Genomic DNA, 22,517 nt, shown 5'->3' with positions numbered 1-22,517 from the left:
AAATTTGTGAAGTGGCGACGCGTGAAAAAAAAACATGACCGCACGATTGGAAGCAACTGAGAGGGCGGGGGCGCACGGTCGCTTTCTACTTCGCCTGAAGCGTACCTTAAACAACATTTCACGACAAAGACTATTTACACGAATGTGAGATGCTATCGAAAGCGACAATTACCACATTGTGTTAAAATAAAAGCTCAGAAAATACATCAGGGTTTGAATGACAATTGTTAAATGAAACCCACTTATGCATTAGTCACGCCAGCTATGTCTGGCTCATTTCGCCCTCTTGTTCTCAAAACAGCAGCTGCCATTTCGTCGAGCAAAGCGAAAGCGTGTCTTCCTTTACACATGACACCTGAAGACAAATAAATGCAAAAAAACGACTTCCGTTCTCGCTTGGTGGAACACAAGCTCCACTTCCGGGTTGAGCAGAACAGCTTGACTGTCGCCCCAACAGTCACATTCGCTCTTCATGGGCTAACTCGCGCGCTAAAGGTAGACCGGCCGAGTTGCAGCCTAAAGTTTCGTCCTTCCAGATCAGCGCATGAACACGACAAACGTGCGACGCGTGAAAGAGGCCCCCCAAAGGCGGCCACAAAGGAGAATGGCCGTCCAAAGTGGAGTGATTTCGAGCTTTGTTCAAAGAGGCCTCGCGAGAAGTTCTTCTTGTCGGTTGCCATCACGTTGTAAAATGAAAGCAATTTCAAGCAAAACGCCCAACAACAAGGCTGTGCTGGAAAACGCATTTGAGGGGCTGGGGTGGGTATGTCTCATGCAATCATACGACTGTATGCACTGTTGTGGCTTGAAAAACATTTTTTAAGGGCAGGGTGGGTGTGTGGTGGTCTGCATGTAACACTATTTTTTGAAGGGGCAATAGATTATTTGAGGAGGTTTCTACATGTTAACACATGGTTGTACATATTTTGCTCTAAAACAATTGACCAAAAAAGAACTGGTTGGTTTAGACTTTAAATTTCTGATCCAAAATATGTAATGGTCATTTCTATTACAATTAACACAGATGTAGTCAAATGGTGGTTTGGCTTGAAATGTACACAGGAGGGTGGACAGATCAGTCTTGACAAGTAAAACTTTATTGGAATGATACATTTTGCAAAATGTGTGTGTGTGTGTGTGTATACGTGTATATATATACACACTATTTTTTACCATATTCACTGTGTTCTAAGGGTATCTGTCAAGTTCTCCAGAAGGTAAGATAGTTAAGACTGTAAAAGGCATTATAATATACAATATTATTCCCCTCAACCACACACATCCCACTCCCACCCAAAAGGTACATTAGACTACACGATCACTGTACCCAGGCCATGAGGAGAAAAAAAGATTAGATGTTCTCGTTTCACCATTTTTTTTTATCTTTAGATGATTTTTTTTTGAAAATACAATTATAAAATATGAACCTAAAACATCTCGGATGTAAAAAGAGTTATGTTTGAACATGGAAACTTGATGTTAAGTGAAAGGCAAACAATGAGAGAAAAGTATTCTGTTCACTTATTATTTTAGTGTTCATCTGATATACAATAATAATCATATCATCATAACAACAATCGAGGCATGTGGCACGCAACAATATAAAAGCGTCAATCCGGAAGACGGATCGTTGCCTTTTGAGTCTTAACATAAGCATATTACATGTGCTCTCTTCAACATGGTACAGTGTCTTCACGTGAGTGGCACCCCCAAAGTCCAACATACAAATAAGGGACCCCCGCCCCCCAAAAAAAGAGGGGGTGGGAGAAGAGCGTTGCGACAACCACAATATTGGAAACAAAAAAAAAAAATCACTGCATCAAACTAAAGAATCTGCTCGACGTTGTTAGCATACTGGATTAAGACACTTTCAAATAGTATTAACAAAAATGCTACAATTAAAAAAAAACCTGTTTGTGGTAATCTGCAATTGTATTTGTTGAGTGTGTGTTGTGCTTTTTCTTGTTTTCCGGGGAGAGAAAAAAAATGTCTGAGGTAACTATGCTATTAGGCTAACGACAAGCGAGTTGATTAAACGCATAACTTAAAAAAATAGCATGATGCTAAGATCTTAGCAAATGACAAGAGGAGCTTACACGCGCCAAATATGTCACACGTTTTCAAAGGGTGAGTAATATTTTACTTTTGTTGTACACTAGTTAACTGTGGCAACAGTTTGAGACTGGAACTCATCAATTCACTTCTACCTTACTGCCTATGAGTGGGGGGGGGTAAATGATTTGAAATGACAAGAATGTGGTGTGACTTTGGGGGTTCCACTGTATTTGAAAGAATATTTGGGTCAAGTTCCGATTGAGACGCTGCGACGTGTGGAAAAGGATGTCATGGAAAACAATATCATGAATGTGAAAGTACTGTAAGCGCGTTGTAGCAGCATTACTACAAAGGGGGAAGAAAGAAAAATACTGCAAGGGGGAAAAAACACATCAAACAAGTCGAGGACATTCGCAATGAAATTCATCCAGCGTTTGATCTCCATAATATTACAAGCCGTCAAAAGAAATGAATCCAGCCTGCGTTGAAATCAATACACATTCGTTTCGAAAATAAAAATAAAGAATGCCAGGTCACACAAGGTGATCAAAATGGAGCGACGTTAGTCAAAAGCAATGCGTGCACAAACGCACACAAGAAAAGCATATAGCAGACACACAAGTCTAGCACCTCGGGCTTAGTATGGGGATTCTGTGTGTGTGTGTGTGTGTGTGTGTGTGTGTGAGAGAAAGGACGGAAAACGAACAAGCTTCGTAAATGCACAGTCAACAAACCAATGATCAGCATTGGTCTGCGATTGTCTTGCATCCAAATTCAAACAAGATTGGACATTAATTCCAACCGGTGGCCATTTTGGGGCGGAGGTTGTCTAATAAGACAGCCAGATGAAACAGAACAAATGTTCCCGGTATTTAGATGGGTTTTCCACTTAAATTCCACCCCCCTCTCCCCCATTCATTCCATACAGAAAATCTTGCCATCATGTCAGGTTTGCCAAGTGGAGCGTAATGGATCTTTATTTAAGCACTCACAACTGAGAGACAACGCCCAAAAAAAACGTTTCTCATCATTTGTGCTTCCACTCAAAATCATTCAACACCCCATTGGGTCTTTTTTGACCTTAACGTGTTAAGTTTTTGGAATGTATTAGAAAGCTGAAAAAAAGCGGGGTTCGAACCCGAACTTCAGAGTGAACCACTAGTCTACCGTGCTGCCCCACACATTTTTTTTCCTGGTTCATTTTGTTTACAATTGGGAGTTGAGTGATTTTGAGTGCCTTTCAACGCATATACAGTGGATAGAAAAAGTCTACACACCCCTACTTCGAAGGACGTGTTCAGAATTATCCAATCACATTCAAACACTTTAAATTGTAGTCAGTGCCCACCTCTGCCTCAGATTAACCCCAAATTAAACTCAGCGTGTAAACTTTTCACCTCCAGTTTATATCATCAATATACACAGACTTTAAATAACAGAAGTGTTTAACGCAACCAGACGCCAAATAAACGATCGCCAGTATGATTTAAAAAAAAAAAAAAAAAAGCTGCAATGAAGACACATGCAAGTGGCAAACAAGAACGCATAAATGGTGATAATTTGTTTTTCTAATTGTAACGCTCTACGCTGAGGCTTATTTGTCTGACTGACAGTGCTCCAAACAGCTGGCATGGCAATAGGCACATCTGTTGGACTCGGTATTGCTTGGACGAGTTTGGAGAAAGGGTGAACAAGACACTCGAGTCACCGCTCAAAAAGAAAAAAAAAAAAGGGGGGGTAATAGAGAGGGTAGAAGTGGAAAAAAAAAGCCGAGTGAGTACCTTCACAATGCCCGAAGACAACATGTGATGACAACCTGGCCACGACGATACACGCTGAGGGATGAACAAGGTAACAGTTGGGATGAGAAATGAGAAAAAAGGCAACATTGCTGGTTATGTTGGCTCTTTCCTCTCTGCTTGACCGTCTTGCTTCTGGTGGTGAAGGATTGAAAAAAATAATAATAAAGTTACGAATAAGCAGTTCTGGTCGCCGCTCGCGCCCCACCCCGAGATTCCCCCGATTCTGGCTAAGCGGTTGGATGGGGAATTTAGAACTCGGCAAACTCCTTGGCGCACTTCTCCGTAATGGACACTCTGATCTCCTCCTCGTCGTAGTCGTCAAAGTTGCTGGTGTCGCCGGGGCCTCTGCACTTGGGGATGAAGGGCGCCTCCACCTGGAAAAATACGAGCAGGTGTGTCAAGAAGTAGACTGCAGCCATTTTGGAGACAGGGAGTGCTCAAATAGCTCCAGTTGGATTAAGGACTATAATCTCGAGTAAATACACACACTTACACACACACAAACATGCCTCATCACAAAAGGTTGCATGAAGGCCTAGCTAGCTATCTGCTAGCTAGCTAGCTTTCTATACGAGTTACTTAGCTATCTATTAGCTGTCTATTAGCTAGCTAGTTTTCTATCTGAGTTACTTCCGGGTTGATTCAAGGCCTAAGTAAGTATTTTTAAGCTATCTATTTGCTAGCTTTCTGAGTTACTTAGCTATCGAATTAGCTGTCTATTAGCTAGCTAGCTTTCTATCTGAGTTACTTCCGGGTTGAGTGAAGGCCTAGCTAGCTATCTGTTAGCTATCTATTCGCTAGCTTTCTGAGTTACTTAGCTATCGAATTAGCTGTCTATTAGCTAGCTAGCTTTCTAGCAGAGTGACTTCCGGGTTGAGTGAACGCTGGTGCGTGGCTGCCGCTGCTCACCCACAAAAAAAACGTATCCTGTGACTGTAAAGTGACCTTGAGAGTTTTGAAAGGCGCTTATAAATAAATTGTCTTATTATTATGATTGAAATGATGATTTATTTGAAAACAAAATCAACACTTCCCATTATAATCAATGTAAAATTGTTGTATTCATTCCAAGTCTAGAAAACAACTTTTTAAAAGCAATTTTTGAAACTATTTCACAGCAAAAACAGTACAAACACAAAATAAAAGAGTAGGTCATTTGTAAAATACCGTGATACCTTGTCTTACGAACTTTATTGATTCCCAGACAGTGTGTAAGGTGAAAAGTGCGTATCCCAAAAATTAATTTCCCATAGGAAACCATTAAAATGAGAATAATCCATTCCTAGGTCCCCATAAAATATAATTTTCTACTTTCTAATTTTCTCAGCCTTAGAACTACACAAAATACACAATATTTTATTTATAATAAATATGCTATGGTATTATAATTAAAGAAATAAACTGTACTATATAATAAAGTCGTTTTATTTACCTTTGTGATGGTCGTTGATGGCTTGATGGAATGGAGTGGCCGGTTTCATCAGCACTTGATGAAACTTAGCCATCTTCTTTCATCATCTTGAGGAATGATCCCTTGTAGGTGCTTTCTCTGCGATAATTTGACCTTGTTCCTCATCAATGGTGTTCTGTTTAGCTGGGTTGATAGCTTTTTGCATCAAGTGGACAGATGGCTTGTGCGGCTTATTTGTGCAGCCTGATTGATGGGAATTTTAACCTTGCAGTCGACACTCTGCCTTTGAACTATCAAAGTTGAAACGAGTACAAATTTCACTGTCTTCTATCCATTTTTTCAGTCTCTCTTTGTCGTCTGCCTGTCTCTAATGTTTAAACCACCTCCCCTCACTGCTGCATTCTTGACCATTCACGTTGGCTTTAACCGAAGACTGGGGGCGGGGAATAAAACAGTCGGCTGCCATTTTCTTGTTAGGAGAACGGGCTCATTCGCGAACGACACATCACTCATTGTGGCGTTCCGTGTGTATCCCCAAAAATAGTTCGTATGCCAAGGTAAAATTGTCATAAATGTAACCTTCGTAAACCGAAAAGTTCGTAAGCCAAGGGGTTCGTAAACCGAGGTATTACTGTACTATAAAAACAAACTGTAATTTTAACATCAGCATAAACACTGGAACTTAAAAACTGTCTGCCACAGGCCGTGTTGGCACCTATCCCAGCTGTCTTTGGGCAGTAGGTGGAGGGCATAAGATTTTTGGTTGAAAACCAAATTGGATGAAAACCGAGACATTTGAAAACCAAGGTTTGACTGTATTTGAATTTGAGTTAATTCCCACGGGTGCTTAAGGAGCGAAAGGGCTGGGACGTCTGTCTCACCTTCCTCTGGTAGATGGCGATCCAGTCGGTGGTGGCGAACCACTTGTGGCCCTTGATGTCATTGACGCCGTTCCTGAGGTTTCCAAAGCGCTTTGTGAGGTCCACCTGAAGCAGGTTTCTCAACATATCCTTCAAATCCGAGCTGAAGTGCGAGGGGAAGCGAACCTGGAAACGGCCCGACGTATTGCTGTCAATTTTTGCTTAACAATCCGTTGTAGTTATTCGGTTTCATGGAGAGTATCTTAGTTGAAAGGCAAACTTACATACTTGATAGGATAAAAAGTATCAGAACTTCATTTTGGGGAAACCAGAGACACTGAAAATGGTGGTTCGTGTGTGATGAATTCCATTTTGAATGCAATTTATTCGGAACATAGCCAAATCGCATTTAGAATTGGGTTTAGAATTGGGTTTCTTTCATCAGAAAAAAATGAATTAATTCCTAAGTTATATGGGTCTGGAGTTATATGAGCTTGAAATGAGGGCAGCTGTCGAAAATACAATGCAATACATACATACATATTGGTTTGTATAGCGCTTTAACAACAGCTGAAGCTGTAACAAAGCGCTAACATGGGGGAAAAGGTAAATTCTACCCCCTTGTGGATATGAAAAAACATTGCCAAAGTTCTGGCCAGCGCTTTATCGGGACCCAAGCAAGAAAAAAAACAAAATCCGAACTAATTCAAGAATGCCGCTCTACGTCATAATATGTCGTCATAATACGTCGTCATATCTTCATTTTCCGAATAAATTTGTGAATGGCAGTAAATGAGTCAATGTAATTTTTCAAGCAAACTTGCAATTTGCACAAAGGTGCGCCAATACTTTTTGTTCGTTACGGTTTTCAGAGGTGCAAAGCTATCTGTAATAGTCCTCAAATTAAAAAACATATCGAAGCAGACCGAGTTTTGAGGCACTTTCACATGGCAAACATAAGAAATGACACAACCTGAATCAACTCACCTTCCCCGATACAATCTTCTCATAAATTTGGATGGGTTGGTCTGCGAAGAAAGGGGGGTAGCCAGCAGCCATCTCATATATGAGCACTCCCAAAGCCCACCAGTCAACAGCTTTATTGTAACCCTGGAAACACGCAAAATTAAAAAAAGACGCTGGGCTATCGTCAAGCATCGCTCGGAGAAGCTCGGTCAACCACTCACTTTACTGAGGATGATCTCCGGGGCAAGATACTCAGGGGTTCCGCAAAGCGTCCAGGTTCGGCCTTTCACTCTTTTTGCAAAGCCGAAATCTGTAACCTGCACGAGTAAAAAAATTGCACAACTGTTGAAACCACATGTGTCAAAGTCAAGGCCCGCGTGCCAAATTTGGCACATAACATCATTTTATTCAGCCCACTAAAGTCCGAACCAAAATGTAAATTTGTCGTATGTAAACCACAATAACAGTCATTATTTTTTACTTCAAATTTGAAAGCTAGTCACTCATCAATTTGTTGTGTAACCTGTAGAGGGGATTAAACATTCTAATGGCATCCCCAAATTCATAACGACCCTCGAGAAGATACCGCAACTACAATGTGACCAGGGCAAAAAATGAGTTTGACACCAATGATCTAAACGATAATCATCACCATTTTAAAAGCGTACAAAACAGGTCAAATGGCCTTGCCTGGATATAACCCTGCTGGTCAATGAGTAGGTTCTCTGGCTTCAGGTCCCTGTAGATGAGGTCCAGCGAGTGAAGGTACTCAAAGGTCAGCACAATCTGCGCTGCGTAGAAGCGGGCGTGGGGTTCACTGGAAGAATACGTGAAACCAAATTTATATGCAGTGGAGCAAAATATGCAGCCGTGAATATTTTTAAAGTCTTTTTTTTTTTACCTGAATCTACCGATTCTCCTCAAGTGGGAGAACATTTCACCTCCAGGTACGTACTCCATTATCATATAGAGATTGCTGTTGTCCTGGGAGACGAGCAGCGACGTTTAGCGTGACGCAAAATGAGCCCAAGCAGCCTTTTCGGGATGAACATTCACAAGACGCTTACCTTAAAAGAATGTTCCAGTCGCACAAGGAAGGGAAAGGTGACCGCCTGCAGGATGCGTTTCTCATTCAGCGTGTGCTCTATCTGCTTCAGTTTTACCACCTGTGGAGACGCCACAAAAATTGGTACGAAGACAAAGGTTTAAAACAAAAACAAATTGAGAACCGTATTTTCCGGTGTATAAGGCGAACCGGAGTATAAGACACACCCCCAATGAATGATGTTTTTTTTCAAACTTTTTCCATATATAAGGCGCATCAGAGTATAAGGCGCATCTTCAATGAATGAAAGCAGTTGGCCAAAAATAATATCTAAATATATGAACATTTTCCAAATATTTACACATTACTTCTTCTACGGGGAGAAATGGAGTCTATGGCTGCTGACAGGAGTAGCAAGACCTGTTGTGGTCTATTAGCTGTCTATCCAGCTAGCAAGTTGGCTATCTATTAGCTATATAGCTAGCTAGCTATATAGCTAGCTATCTATCCAGCTGGTTGGTTATTTAATGGATATATGTTAGCTAGCTATCTATTGGCTATCTAGCTAGCTGACTGTGTGTCTATTAGCTATCTATCCGGCTGGCTGGCTAGCTGTTAGCTAGCTAGTTATCCGGCTGTCTGTTAGCTATCTATTAGTGAGCTAGCTGGCTATCTATTAGCTATCTATCCAGCTGGCTGGTTATCTAATGGACGTCTGTTGGCTAGCTATCTATTAGCTATGTATCTGGCCATCTATCTAGATAGCTGGCTCTATATTACCCATCTATTAGCTAGTTAGCTACTATCTATTGGCTATCTATTAGCTAGCAAGCTGACTACCAATTAGCTATTTATTAGCTAGCTAACTTTTATTCCGGGTTGAGTGAACGCTGGCGCATGTGGCTGCTGCTGCTCACCCACAGAAAAACTTATCCTGTGACCTTGAGAGTTTTGAAAGGCGCTTATAAATAACATGTATTATTATTATTATTATTATTATTATTATTATGACTTCACATATAAGGCACACCTGCGTATATGGAGCAGGGTCATCTTTTGAAGAAAATCAAGCCTTTTTGGTGCGCCTTACACATCGGAAAATACAGTATATACGATGCTTACCTTCTGTTTGTCAAGTATCTTCATGGCAAAGTGCTGGCCCGACTCTTTGTGCTTGACCAACATGACTCTGCCAAAGGAGCCGGTGCCCAAAGTCTTGAGACGTTCAAAGTGGTCCAATCCTGCAGTTTGCTGAAGACACAAAGAGTGGATAAAGGTCAGCAAGATAAAATGACGAATAAATGAAAAAATATGAAAACAAACAAATTAACAACACTTCACGTGATAACCACTAGAGGGCGCACTTAAAAATAAAAAGAGGAGAGATTGATTTACCTGTGCTGGGTTCTCCCATTTCTTCAGGAAGTCTTCTTTGGCTTTGGCAAGAAACTCCTTCACTGTGACAAGAAAACAAAGAAGACAATATAAAACGTAACGTAACTGAGTGCCTGATCCAGGATGCTTTTAGAACACAGGCTTCGGCATGAACGGAATGAATGGAAAGTGATGTTTTAGCTGTCATGGCGACCAGGTGTTTGGAACATTCCAAAATGGCCACCCGTACTTTCAAACTCAGCTCACCACAATGTTGCTTCTCGGATTTTTGCTTTGTGGCAAAGGTAATGCCTAATAAAAATTAAAAATGGTATTTAAACAGATTGCAATGTGATATAAGGTTGAAATCCTAGCGCACATTTTGCGAAAGGTTACAAGATATCATGAATTCAACGATTAATGGTTTTAGCCTCAAAGCTAACACCGTTCCCCTTTTTTGGTGTTTTTTAAACATCTTGATGCTACCGTCTGTGCCAGTTGAAAGACTGCTCGGACTTCCATGCGGGTGACATTTGCATAAATATATATTTATTTTCAAGAGATAAATAACCATGTTTAATCAGTTGAAGGACTTAGGATGATGATAGAGACACACACATACACAAAGATACACACACTAATAAACACAGAGACAAATTAGCAAATTTCCCCATTTTGGGACGATTCAAGGCTTTCTGATTTTGAACACACACACACATAAAGAGACACACGCACACAGATACACACACAAACACACACACAGATACACAGACACACGCAGAGACACACACACCGACACACACACGCATACATGCAGAGACACACACACACAGATACACACGCAGACACACACACAAACACATACACACAGACAATACAATGCAATATGCACGCAGAGACACACACAGAGACACACATACACAGATACAGACACAAACATACACACACACACACACACACAGACACAGGAAGACACACGCACTAAAACAAACGCAGAGAGAGAGACACACACACACAGACACGGAGACATACAGACACACAATACAATGCAATACACACACAGAGACACACATACACAGATACAGACACAAACACACACAGTGACACACACATACACATACACACACCCACGCACACACACACCATTATCGGATGAGCATAGTTGTGCCTGTGGACATATTCCGCCAGCGTGACATGACACACAATGTCATATGCAGAAGAACCTTTTTTTGTTTTGTTTTCAGCCCAGCCCTTATCTTTATGGGCCAAATCACGGCTCTCTGTTTGGAACATGCTGATAAAAAAAGTCATTCGTCCTTCCTCTTTAAGCATATGTTCAGAAAATAAAATCAAACAGGCTGCAGTGGATGGCGGCAATGGCTTCTTGGAACACAGTAAATGAGGCTTTTCATCGTTTGTGACGATCAGGCAGAAAATCAATCCAACGTAGAACAAGAGTAATGTACATGAGCTTTGGAGCTAGCGGAAAGCTGCGGCCTATTGAAACCTTTCGGGATCATGCGGGAATGTCGGAATAATCAATAGGAAACAACAGCCAGCGGCTAAATGAAAGCGCCAAGCCAGTCATCTGCGAGAGGTTCGGTCGCCATACTTTTGATCGGCACGGTTAACGGTCGCCATTTTAAATCGCAACCTGAAAATGCTACTGTGATTCAACCAAAATGAAAGTTCAAGTCATCATTAGAATATGACTGACAGATTTGTTATCAAATAGTGTCTCCGGTTCCATCCACGCTACCCAAATGAGCCATTATGCTTTCGGCTCCATTCTATTTACATTGGAGAATGCACCGCGAAAATAATTTGCAAAAAGAGTGAGATGACAGTTCCCGAATTCTATAGCTCTTCGTTTTGCGCAACATAACCATTTCCTATTTTTAGAATAGCTTTGGTCGTTTCAACGGACAGTTCGGACGGCGGAAAAAAATAATTGGCACCGCCCTACCCACTCTCAGGACTTGCACGCTGCAAGAATCAAAACAAAGGCGCCAAAAATGCTATTGTTGCGGGTCATTTGTGGAGCCTGATTGATGGGAATTTAAACCTTGCAGTCTACACTCTGCCTTTGAACTATAAAAGTTGAAACGAGTCCAAATATCCCTGTTCTCTATCAGTTTTGTTACTCTCTCTGTCGTCTGCCTGTCTCTTTAATGTTTAGACCACCTCCCCTCACTGCTGCGTTCTAGACCAATCACGTGGCTTTAACCGATGACTGGGGGCGGGCAATAGAGGACCAAAACAAGCCGGCTGCCATTTTCTTTTAGGAGAACGGGCTCGTTTGCGAACGACACAACACTCATTGTAGCAGCTCCGTGTGTATCCCGAAAAATAGTTTGTATGCCAAGGTAAAATTTTCAGAAATTTAACGTTCGTAAACCGAAAAGTTCGTAAGCCAAGGGATTCGTAAACCGAGGTATCACCGTCCACATGAATAAATCTAAATTTAAGATAATAGATGGCTTGTAAATTCTCCGAAGACCAACAACGCCAACAATAGGATGAGACAGAGGGCAGGGATTCAATAAATCAAGTTTAAAGCATCCCACTGAGAACAACGCAAGCGGATTGGTTGCTCAGGAGGGGGGAAAAAAGAAAATAAATGATTTTCTAGCAAGGTTACTCAACTCCCTGTTCAAAAATTATTCTCTAAGCACTGCCGCCCCAAAATTTCTCACCATCTGGGATGACGACGGGCACTTCGGTCGCCTCTGTCAAGCGCGAGCCCGATTCGGAGGAGCGTGGCGAGTCCTTCGAGGACTCTCTCTTACTCGCATGCCTCCTGGAGCTCTTCCGGTCACACATGAGAACGGAAGTTTGTCCTTTTTTTTTGTTTTTGGCCTCCCCGGACTATTCCTCACAACTGCCGCCTCATGGCCCTGCGAGTTGAAACGTTCTCACCGGTGTCTCCGTACAATCCCGGGAAGCGTTGGGTTGATTGTCAGCCGACGCATGCATCAACTGGACTGGCGCTGCTGGGTTTGTATCAATATTTATCTGTACGCCAAGTTCTCCCGCTGCGGTTCCCTCGCGCATTAAACCCACACGCACAAACACGCGGAGCCATATTGATCTACACATCACCATCAAAAGGGGGGTGGGGGGTTTGGCTGGTGTATTTATCCAAATCGGAGAGGAAGTTGTGTGTCAAAGTCGACGAGGCATATAATCATGAACCAATCAGCTGGCATCGAAGGGAGTTCTGAAAATAAATGCATTCAATGAAGTGTTCTCATGAGACATGAAAAGCATCCAAATGCAATAGAGTGCCAGGACTACATTGATCACCCACCCCAAACCCGTCCCCTCTTACTAATTACTCATCAAGTGTTTTGGATGGCTCACCTTCCAATCAGCAAGTCAATCATGTCATCGACTTTAACTTTCTATACATGACCATCAAATACCACCGGAAAAAAAAAAATGTTTAACTCATTCGCTGTCATTTCCAAAATGTATTCAGGAATTGAGAAGTATGACGTGGAGCGCCATTCCTGAATGTGTTCGAGTTTTGGTTTTTCTCGCGGGAGGTGCCGATAAAGCACTGGTCAGAGCTCTGCCATTGTTTTTCCCTTCCACCAGGGGGCAGTATTTGCCTTTTTTTCCCCTTAGCACTTTGTTACAGCTTCGGTTGTTGCTAAAGCGCTATATAAATCGATATGTATATATTGTATAGTATTTTGGACAGCGGCCCCCATTTCAAGCTCAGACAAGTCCAGACCCATACAACGTACGGACTCGTCACCAACTCAAAAACAAGACTTCCGGAATATTCAGCGCGAGTCTTAAAACGTAAAATATAGCTATATGCGGTGGAATCTTTGTAAAATACGCTCAGTAGAAGACATTTTATAAATTATGGACACAAGTTGTCCAGAGACGTCGGTTGTCCTTGAAATGATCAATGAAAATTATCTTGCAACCTCATAAAGTGATCTTGACAGTTTTGAAAGGCGCTTATAAATGAAATGTAATATTAATATTAATATCCGTTTTCCATACTTTATAAGTATGACACAAATCCTTTTCTTGCCCAGTTTGATCTTAATATAATACCGACCCCGACAATTTGCATCCAACTGAACATTATTTTGAAAAGGCAAACACGTCGGCTACAAGGGCCGAGTTGAATGTTTCCCTCCTTTCACACGTACCCGCAAGCACCATCGAGGAGCTGCTGTTCATTTCGCAGCTCACAGCACACGCCTGCGAGTCACGCGTAGCGTTCGGAATCAAAACATAACACCAAGTTCTCTAGGGCCTTTGTTAGGACCCCGTCAATCGTGTTGGGGGGTTAGCAGATTACTATCACTGATGTTAAAGAAGAAAATGACGAGGGCAACCAGAAGAGCTCCAAAATTGAACTGATTGAGACCCACGAAGAGCTAGCTAGCTGTTAAGGAGCTCACAATCCACCGCACTACAGTAGTCTATTGTAAACTGACCTTTCACAAAATATGCCCATTTGTTTTGTTACACCGGCTGTCTACATGTGTTGCTTCACTCAGCGTGTTCAGATCCCCGTTGCATAAATGCGACAATCAATACTATACGTTAGCCTGTGTATGTTGGTTTGTACAGCGTGATAGCGTTTAGTTAGTAGATACTCACCAAAGTAATGTGGTTGTTTTGAAATCACATCTACTTTTCTCCATTAAAATATTACAAAGGTTATGTATCCCAACATGTAAAATCCTAATCTGTTGTTTTTCTTTTTGAGATTAGATTCAAATTCCTTTTACTCCTCAACTTTGCTGTTTTTGTCGTGTAAATTTAATGTGACAATTTAATTTACCACATGGGATGAATTCAGTAGTGTTTTTTATCCTATATTTAGCAAAGGCACAACGATGTCATAAAGAGGAAAAAGCATTAAAATGTCTGTCGGGCACATTCTATCCAGTCTAGCTCTATCAAGGCTCAGCACATTCTATTCAGTTTTGCCCTATCAAGCCTCAGAGCTGCTGACGCAAATAGCCAATCATAGCATGCGCAGAGCAATGGATGACCCGACTCCCTGTTTGTTTGTATAACGGGAAGTCATGGTCGAACACCAAAGCAAAACGGAGTTGGTCCAGAAAAAAAAAAGGAAAAAAAGTGTGAACTTGATTTGGCTTTTCTGCACAGGACACGGCGCAAACCAACCTTATACACAAAGTTTGCAGAGACTCCGTTCAGATGCCAACAGAATGAACTTTAGCAATCATGCTAACGATTTGGTCTCCGAGTTGCACAGTCCTATTATTGAAAATGTGATCACATGATGTTCAAGAGACTTATTGACTCTTGGGTTTGGTTGCCCGGAGAGGACCACTTGGTGGGCATCGTCTTATCCTGTCTCGTCGCTGCAATTACAATAACCGTCACATTCCACATTTTTTTCTCAAGTTTTCACCCTCCATAAAACGAATAATAGCCCCTTCTCAAGATTAGTGGGTTTAATTATTAGCCTGAGATAGACTTTCTCAACAACGTGGAGGCCAACTCAATACTGGCTGCTTGTGTTGTCGTCATGAGTGCTACCTCTGGATGCACCTTGGGGCACTTTTAATCACGAGCTTTTGCCGCAAAAATCCTAGCAGAACACGAATAAAATACTCCTTTGTTCAAAGGGAGGTGTAAATCAACAGATAGGCCAAGAAACCAATTGGTACCTGTAGGAAACCTGAGTGGGAGTGGGAAGACAAATCAAAAATGTCATTTTTAAAATAAAAAGTACTTACCACTCTCCATCTCATTGCCTTTCTTCGCGGTGGGCGTGTTGCCCATGATGGCAGCCTGTCAAGCGGACTCCTGTGAACTCAGTTGCGACTTGGGGCGCCTTGACGATATAAGCCCTCACAACCAGCCGCCTAACAGGGCTCGATGAAGCTCTCAGTAGCCCACTAGTTGACCGCTATCATTCTCGGCAAACGGCTGGTAAAATATCCCTTCCCCTTTCCGACGCTCACTTTTTAGAACAACTCTTGAGACCAAGCCTTATGCTACAGTTGGCTAAGGCTAGCACGCTAGCAGGCGCAGCTAAGTATGCGTTAACGCCGTTAGCTTGTGTCAAAAAGTCAGCATACAAGACAGCTAACGATTGGTAGTTATGTAGTTGGAGTAATATATCCAAATGTTGTCCATGCGCATTAAACGGATGGTCGACCGTCCTTTTTTTCCTCGCTCTTCTTTTTTTAGACTAGCTGCTAGCCTTTAGCGTCCCCTGTAGCCGAACGAGTGGCCTTATCAAACCATCCACTGTATGTGTGGATGTGTGTGGGCAGGCCCCTTCTTCTTCTTTTCCTGTGCAGAAACAAATACGGTATCCAAAGGAATTCCTCGTCCGGTCCGCTGTTTATTTTCTCAACCACGCTCACTTCGAGTCCAGTCAGGCCTAATGAAACGGGAGCTCCGTCTCAAAGACGATTCCCCAAATCAACAGAGCCTTGCCATTAATCTTTAGACCGCAAGGGAAACTCCAGTCATCCAGACAACTGGCACCGCCCCTTCAGGGCTTCTTATTGGATAATAAGGATGACAGGCGTGGAAAACCAGCGGCCGATTGGACAGAATTTTGCCTTGCAAGTGTCTGATTGGACAGTCATCTTATCTGTATCCCGCCTCTAAGACTTCCTTTTAGCCAATAGATGGCCCGACTGTATGGGCAGCTGTTGTTTTCCATGATTTTAATTGATCGCCATTAAAATTAATCACTTACAAGTCAAACATTAGACTATTTTAGAATAATCACATTTAAATCGGAGTCGAATCAATGGAATCATTTAATAGTGTCAAAATCGCAACTATTGCACAATGCGACTACGAGTGGGCGTGACGTCGACAAAGGCTATTTTTAGTAACATTTGAAAACATGGGATTACTCATAGACGCTCAACTTTGCTGTTTTTGTCGTGTAAATTTAATGTGACAATTTAATTTACCACATGGGATGAATTCAGTAGTGTTTTTTATCCTATATTTAGCAAAGGCACAACGATGTCATAAAGAGGAAAAAGCATTAAAATGTCTGTCGGGCACATTCTATCCAGTCTAGCTCTATCAAGGCTCAGCACATTCTATTCAGTTTTGCCCTATCAAGCCTCAGAGCTGCTGACGCAAATAGCCAATCATAGCATGCGCAGAGCAATGGATGACCCGACTCCCTGTTTGTTTGTATAACGGGAAGTCATGGTCGAACACCAAAGCAAAACGGAGTTGGTCCAGAAAAAAAAAAGGAAAAAAAGTGTGAACTTGATTTGGCTTTTCTGCACAGGACACGGCGCAAACCAACCTTATACACAAAGTTTGCAGAGACTCCGTTCAGATGCCAACAGAATGAACTTTAGCAATCATGCTAACGATTTGGTCTCCGAGTTGCACAGTCCTATTATTGAAAATGTGATCACATGATGTTCAAGAGACTTATTGACTCTTGGGTTTGGTTGCCCGGAGAGGACCACTTGGTGGGCATCGTCTTATCCTGTCTCGTCGCTGCAATTACAATAACCGTCACATTCCACATTTTTTTCTCAAGTTTTCACCCTCCATAAAACGAATAATAGCCCCTTCTCAAGATTAGTGGGTTTAATTATTAGCCTGAGATAGACTTTCTCAACAACGTGGAGGCCAACTCAATACTGGCTGCTTGTGTTGTCGTCATGAGTGCTACCTCTGGATGCACCTTGGGGCACTTTTAATCACGAGCTTTTGCCGCAAAAATCCTAGCAGAACACGAATAAAATACTCCTTTGTTCAAAGGGAGGTGTAAATCAACAGATAGGCCAAGAAACCAATTGGTACCTGTAGGAAACCTGAGTGGGAGTGGGAAGACAAATCAAAAATGTCATTTTTAAAATAAAAAGTACTTACCACTCTCCATCTCATTGCCTTTCTTCGCGGTGGGCGTGTTGCCCATGATGGCAGCCTGTCAAGCGGACTCCTGTGAACTCAGTTGCGACTTGGGGCGCCTTGACGATATAAGCCCTCACAACCAGCCGCCTAACAGGGCTCGATGAAGCTCTCAGTAGCCCACTAGTTGACCGCTATCATTCTCGGCAAACGGCTGGTAAAATATCCCTTCCCCTTTCCGACGCTCACTTTTTAGAACAACTCTTGAGACCAAGCCTTATGCTACAGTTGGCTAAGGCTAGCACGCTAGCAGGCGCAGCTAAGTATGCGTTAACGCCGTTAGCTTGTGTCAAAAAGTCAGCATACAAGACAGCTAACGATTGGTAGTTATGTAGTTGGAGTAATATATCCAAATGTTGTCCATGCGCATTAAACGGATGGTCGACCGTCCTTTTTTTCCTCGCTCTTCTTTTTTTAGACTAGCTGCTAGCCTTTAGCGTCCCCTGTAGCCGAACGAGTGGCCTTATCAAACCATCCACTGTATGTGTGGATGTGTGTGGGCAGGCCCCTTCTTCTTCTTTTCCTGTGCAGAAACAAATACGGTATCCAAAGGAATTCCTCGTCCGGTCCGCTGTTTATTTTCTCAACCACGCTCACTTCGAGTCCAGTCAGGCCTAATGAAACGGGAGCTCCGTCTCAAAGACGATTCCCCAAATCAACAGAGCCTTGCCATTAATCTTTAGACCGCAAGGGAAACTCCAGTCATCCAGACAACTGGCACCGCCCCTTCAGGGCTTCTTATTGGATAATAAGGATGACAGGCGTGGAAAACCAGCGGCCGATTGGACAGAATTTTGCCTTGCAAGTGTCTGATTGGACAGTCATCTTATCTGTATCCCGCCTCTAAGACTTCCTTTTAGCCAATAGATGGCCCGACTGTATGGGCAGCTGTTGTTTTCCATGATTTTAATTGATCGCCATTAAAATTAATCACTTACAAGTCAAACATTAGACTATTTTAGAATAATCACATTTAAATCGGAGTCGAATCAATGGAATCATTTAATAGTGTCAAAATCGCAACTATTGCACAATGCGACTACGAGTGGGCGTGACGTCGACAAAGGCTATTTTTAGTAACATTTGAAAACATGGGATTACTCATAGACGTCAAAAACATACTGGAATAATATCAGGTATGACAATGTTAAAGCATAAGCTATGACTCACAACACACACATTTATATACAAATACATATTTTTATTTGGGACACAAAATAGCACACCAATTAGGAAAAAAAAACATGGATGAACATGAACACGGACTGATTTATTTTCCCATCAGTGTTAATTGTCAATTTGCACAGCAAACATTGCCCTTTCTATGCAAATTCAGTGCTGTAATGTTCTTAACGTGGTACAAATCAGGTGTGTGTATGTGTGTGAGTGGCAGGAAGTAAAGAAATTGAGCCACAGCCAATTCTGTGGAACGCCATCACACTTTTTTAGAGTACACCCCTGCCCCCACTTCACAAAAAAAGTAAAGAAAAGGGACATGTCTATAAGCAGTCCATTGAGTTTTCTGGTAGTATTCCCATGGGCGGAGCTTTACCGGGAAGACAGGACGGAGGGAGCATGGAGTTGGATGACGGGTCCACGTTCTCAGAATCCTCCATCCGTTCGGCACAGCCTTCCCAGTTGATGTGGAATCTGGTAACGCGCGGGTTCGATGCCAGGATGTTTCTCTGGAGCTGGATCAGAAGAAAAAAAAAATACAAATTCTTTGCAGTGACTTTGTCACTTTTGGATAGTAATCAAGCATTTTAGGTCAAAGTTGGGCTGACCTGTGCGTAGTCTGGTTTGATGGGAGGATTCTCGCGGAGCTCCTGGTCAGTGTATTCGTTGTTAACGTAGTAACCGATCCGGATGAATTCCTGGCCTCGGTACGTGCATGTGATCAGCACGACGGTGACGCCCACAGCGTCACTCTCGGGTATCAGGCTTGTGTTTGGTGCATCTGCCTATAAAGAGAAAATAAGAAAAACAAAAAAAGTTGTGAATGTAGTTGAGGATTGAAAAAAAAAAACATTTGTACCAATGAATCGCACTAAAAAAAATAGATTTTGCATCATGAAATAATATTTGCATCTAATGTGTAGTTTGTGAACTTTGGGATAACATTGTTCACCATGTTCCAAACGTATTTCTGAGAACGAGTGTTTTCATAATAATACATTTAATTTATAAGCGCCTTTCAAAACTCTCAAGGTCACTTTTGAATTTAAAAAGGCATGGCCTACCCTGGTGAGTGACATGGGAGTCAGTAAATTTTTGTGCATTCCATTTTAACTATCATTGATGTGAAATGTCGTCACCAGGAGTCGTACAGAGAGACGTGACAGGGATGACAATTATCATTCACTACAGTTTTTTGAACAATGGTTTGTCCCATTTTTGAATGAGATCACCCAAAAATGCTTGTGAACAGGCATCTAGAAATTTCACTATTACTAGCAGCTTGATGACAGACGATTTAAAAGACAACCAACACCATTTTTTTGTTTCCTAACTGTCATCAGAAAAACGTTTATAGCATCTAAAATATCCAAAACACGCAGGCTGATATTTTTAATCAAATGCAAAACAACAATAAAAATGACTTAAAGTGTCCCAAAACTACTTCAAAATGACCCCAGACAGTTTCAGTTTCAGAACGTCCCGCCCCCTTGTCCGTGAAGTCACGCCAGGACATATTTCCTTGCTCGAGCTCCGTTGGACATGGGCTGATTTGTCTACTGGGAATTAGAGTATCAAATAGTAGTCTTGGTGCAACACACAACGATTCCCCATCACATTATTTATGTTTTTTCCTTCTAATTTCGCCATTAACACGGATCAACACGAAGTTTTCAGACTAAACAAAGTACCCAAAATGCATTGTGTGTCGCTTTCTCGGTCAAGGGCGTTCCAGACATGACATCAGGCATCGTCATCAACTCGAAAACAAGACTTCCTGAATATTCAGTGAGTCTTAAAAGGTAAAATATAGCTATATGCCGTGGAATCTTTGTAAAATACGCTCAGTAGAAGTCATGTGAAGTGATTTTACAAATTATGGACACAACTTGTCGGGAGGCGTCGGTTGTCCTTTAAATAAAGGGGCAAAAAAAGATTGATTTTTTTGTGATAAAAGAAGAATCTAATCTTTCTTTTGGTAGTTTCTGTGTTTATGTAGTCATTAAAACACAATTTGTGGGCCTTAATAAATCAGGCGGAGTGTTCTAAATTGGCTGGTATCGAATGGGTGCTATTTTGGAAAATGGCTGGCAATGGGTTCAATCTGAAATGCCAAACTATTTATTTTTAACACTCATAACATACATTTATTGATTTCTACAGACCACTTTTATTTTGAAATGGAATAGTTGTAATTAGGACGGCCCGGTAGTCGAGCGATTAGCAGGAGAGAGGGCATGAGTTCAAGACCCAATCTGGCCTCCCTGTGTGGAGTTTGTATGTTCTCCCCCGGGCCTTCGTGGGTTTTCTCTAGGTTCTCCGGTTTGCTCCCACATTCCAAAAACATGCATGGCAGGCAGAGTGAACACTCAAAAAAAACTGTCCCTCGGTGTGAGTGAATGGTTGTTTGTCTTTGTGTGCCCTGCGATTGGCTGGGAACCAATTCAGGGTGTCCCCGCCTAGTGCCCAAAGATGGCTGGGATAGGTTCCAGCAACCTCGTGACCCTAATGAGGATAAAGCGCTCTGGAAAATTGATGGATTGTTGTAATTATTCAAACAATCTGTGTAGCCCTAGACCGAAATAAAACATGATTGCATGATGTCACCTGGAACACAAACATATGTCGTCCAGCAGGTACTGGTCCAACCAGGACGGAGTCCAGGACTTGGTCATACTCTTCGCTCTCTGCTGAGCCTACATAAATGATCTTCCACTCCAAGTCTGAAAAAGCACAACAAAGTCACGATGCCACTCAAAAGATGATTAATAAATTATTTTAGAAATGACATTCATAATTTTTTACTTAGATGCTTTATTTAATTTCCCGGATATTTCTTCACCACAATATACATAGCTACGTACAACTGCACACATTTTCTCTTGAATATTCATTGTACTTTTCAATATGAATATTATTGTTAGCGTTTCGCATAATGACTAAAATACCTTGATGAGAATACGACCATTATGATATATGTTTTTTTTGTGTTTAGCGAGCTTTCCAGTGATAGCAGCCTTTTGAAAATACCATAAAATAATGTTATGGACCTTTTAACGTCCATTTACTTCACATGGAGACGCTTGCCTACAATTTGGTGCATTTTCTCTGCCTTCAAACAGTGATAGCTTTCTTTGTATCGGTCGCAGAAAAAAATGATACATTGTGTTCATTTTCAAGTAGTACTCGTTTCATATAAATCAAATACGATTAACATTTTACCCCCGTACTTCGGGTCCGTCGTTTAAAGAAAGATTGTATTTGCTTTTTTATGTTAACTCGTGAAAACGACATGGAATGAAGCCAGGTAGCCGTTAGCGGTTAAAATTTAAGTGACATGTTTGACAGCGTCGATACTCACCTTCGGCCAGGTCTTCCATGCACTCAAACGTGATTTCGAACTGGAAATGGGTTGCAAATGGGCTCGGATTATCCAGAACAACCACATTCAGCACCTGTACCTTCGCCATGGTCGTAGTTGCTCGGTTTGTGCTCGTGTTAGCACGGTACTGCGAAACACTAAAACTGGCGCTTCTAAGACCTTTTCCCGGGAATTCCAAGGCGTTCACTCCACTGCCCGGCAAATTAACACGTCGAATAGATTTTAAACAACGAGAATGTTTTGTTTTTACACGACAGATTACACGCAATTCAATCGCATACTACGAAGAAGGAAGCGCTCTTTTTGAAAGACAAAAATGTTTGTAATACGATGTTGTTCGCTCTCCCGCCGCTTTGACGATCTTACCCAAGATGCACTGCGGCCTGACGGAAGAGGCTGAGCATCCGGTCGCTTGTAAGCGAGACACGCCTTCGTGTGGTCAACTGCTAAACTACACTTGGGTACCATATTCAAAGTCATCAGAATCATCTTTATCTTTATCAGAATCATCTTTATTGCCAAGTATGTAGAACACACA

At 41.9% G+C, this 22,517-nt stretch overlaps 2 protein-coding genes across 3 annotated transcripts; both read right to left on the bottom strand.

The window, feature by feature from the left end:
- Window positions 1–1,075: 1,075 nt before the first annotated feature.
- Window positions 1,076–15,989, bottom strand: prkacaa (protein kinase, cAMP-dependent, catalytic, alpha, genome duplicate a). Of its 2 annotated transcripts, none has more exons than XM_089018613.1 (10): window positions 15,255–15,989; window positions 9,535–9,596; window positions 9,262–9,390; window positions 8,162–8,260; window positions 7,996–8,078; window positions 7,785–7,911; window positions 7,316–7,411; window positions 7,116–7,238; window positions 6,150–6,314; window positions 1,076–4,231 (listed from the first exon to the last, which is right to left on the bottom strand). In XM_089018613.1, the coding sequence occupies exons 1-10, from the start codon at window positions 15,298–15,300 to the stop codon at window positions 4,106–4,108; spliced, it is 1,056 nt and encodes a 351-aa protein (XP_088874739.1). In that variant the 5' UTR covers window positions 15,301–15,989; the 3' UTR covers window positions 1,076–4,105. The 2 variants fall into 2 exon arrangements, with proteins under 2 accessions (XP_088874739.1, XP_088874740.1); XM_089018614.1 differs by lacking the exon at window positions 15,255–15,989 and adding an exon at window positions 12,210–12,364.
- A 2,517-nt stretch (window positions 15,990–18,506) lies between these two features.
- Window positions 18,507–22,363, bottom strand: asf1ba (anti-silencing function 1B histone chaperone a). The gene is made up of 4 exons (XM_089018500.1): window positions 21,959–22,363; window positions 21,205–21,320; window positions 19,206–19,382; window positions 18,507–19,112 (listed from the first exon to the last, which is right to left on the bottom strand). The coding sequence occupies exons 1-4, from the start codon at window positions 22,065–22,067 to the stop codon at window positions 18,921–18,923; spliced, it is 594 nt and encodes a 197-aa protein (XP_088874626.1). The 5' UTR covers window positions 22,068–22,363; the 3' UTR covers window positions 18,507–18,920.
- Between the last annotated feature and the right edge of the window lie 154 nt (window positions 22,364–22,517).

This window comes from Hippocampus bargibanti, linkage group LG17 (assembly GCF_051943395.1).
Source record: "Hippocampus bargibanti isolate YZ-2025 linkage group LG17, ASM5194339v1, whole genome shotgun sequence".
NCBI lineage: Eukaryota > Metazoa > Chordata > Actinopteri > Syngnathiformes > Syngnathidae > Hippocampus > Hippocampus bargibanti.
Note: the sequence above shows the minus strand (reverse complement) of the source record. Positions and strands in the feature narration are given on the sequence as shown.

Excerpts from the sequence above, each read along its gene's own strand:
- prkacaa (XM_089018614.1), bottom strand. The coding sequence starts at position 12,336 with ATGTGTGACCGGAAGAGCTCCAGGAGGCATGCGAGTAAGAGAGAGTCC. Across the intron at positions 9,391-9,534 it reads AATGGGAGAACCCAGCACAG|CAAACTGCAGGATTGGACCA; the intron begins GTAAATCAATCT and ends TTGTGTCTTCAG. Across the intron at positions 6,315-7,115 it reads AGAAGATTGTATCGGGGAAG|GTTCGCTTCCCCTCGCACTT; the intron begins GTGAGTTGATTC and ends GGCCGTTTCCAG.
- asf1ba (XM_089018500.1), bottom strand. The coding sequence starts at position 22,067 with ATGGCGAAGGTACAGGTGCTGAATGTGGTTGTTCTGGATAATCCGAGC. Across the intron at positions 19,383-21,204 it reads GACATATGTTTGTGTTCCAG|GCAGATGCACCAAACACAAG; the intron begins GTGACATCATGC and ends TTCTCTTTATAG. Across the intron at positions 19,113-19,205 it reads TCAAACCAGACTACGCACAG|CTCCAGAGAAACATCCTGGC; the intron begins GTCAGCCCAACT and ends CTTCTGATCCAG.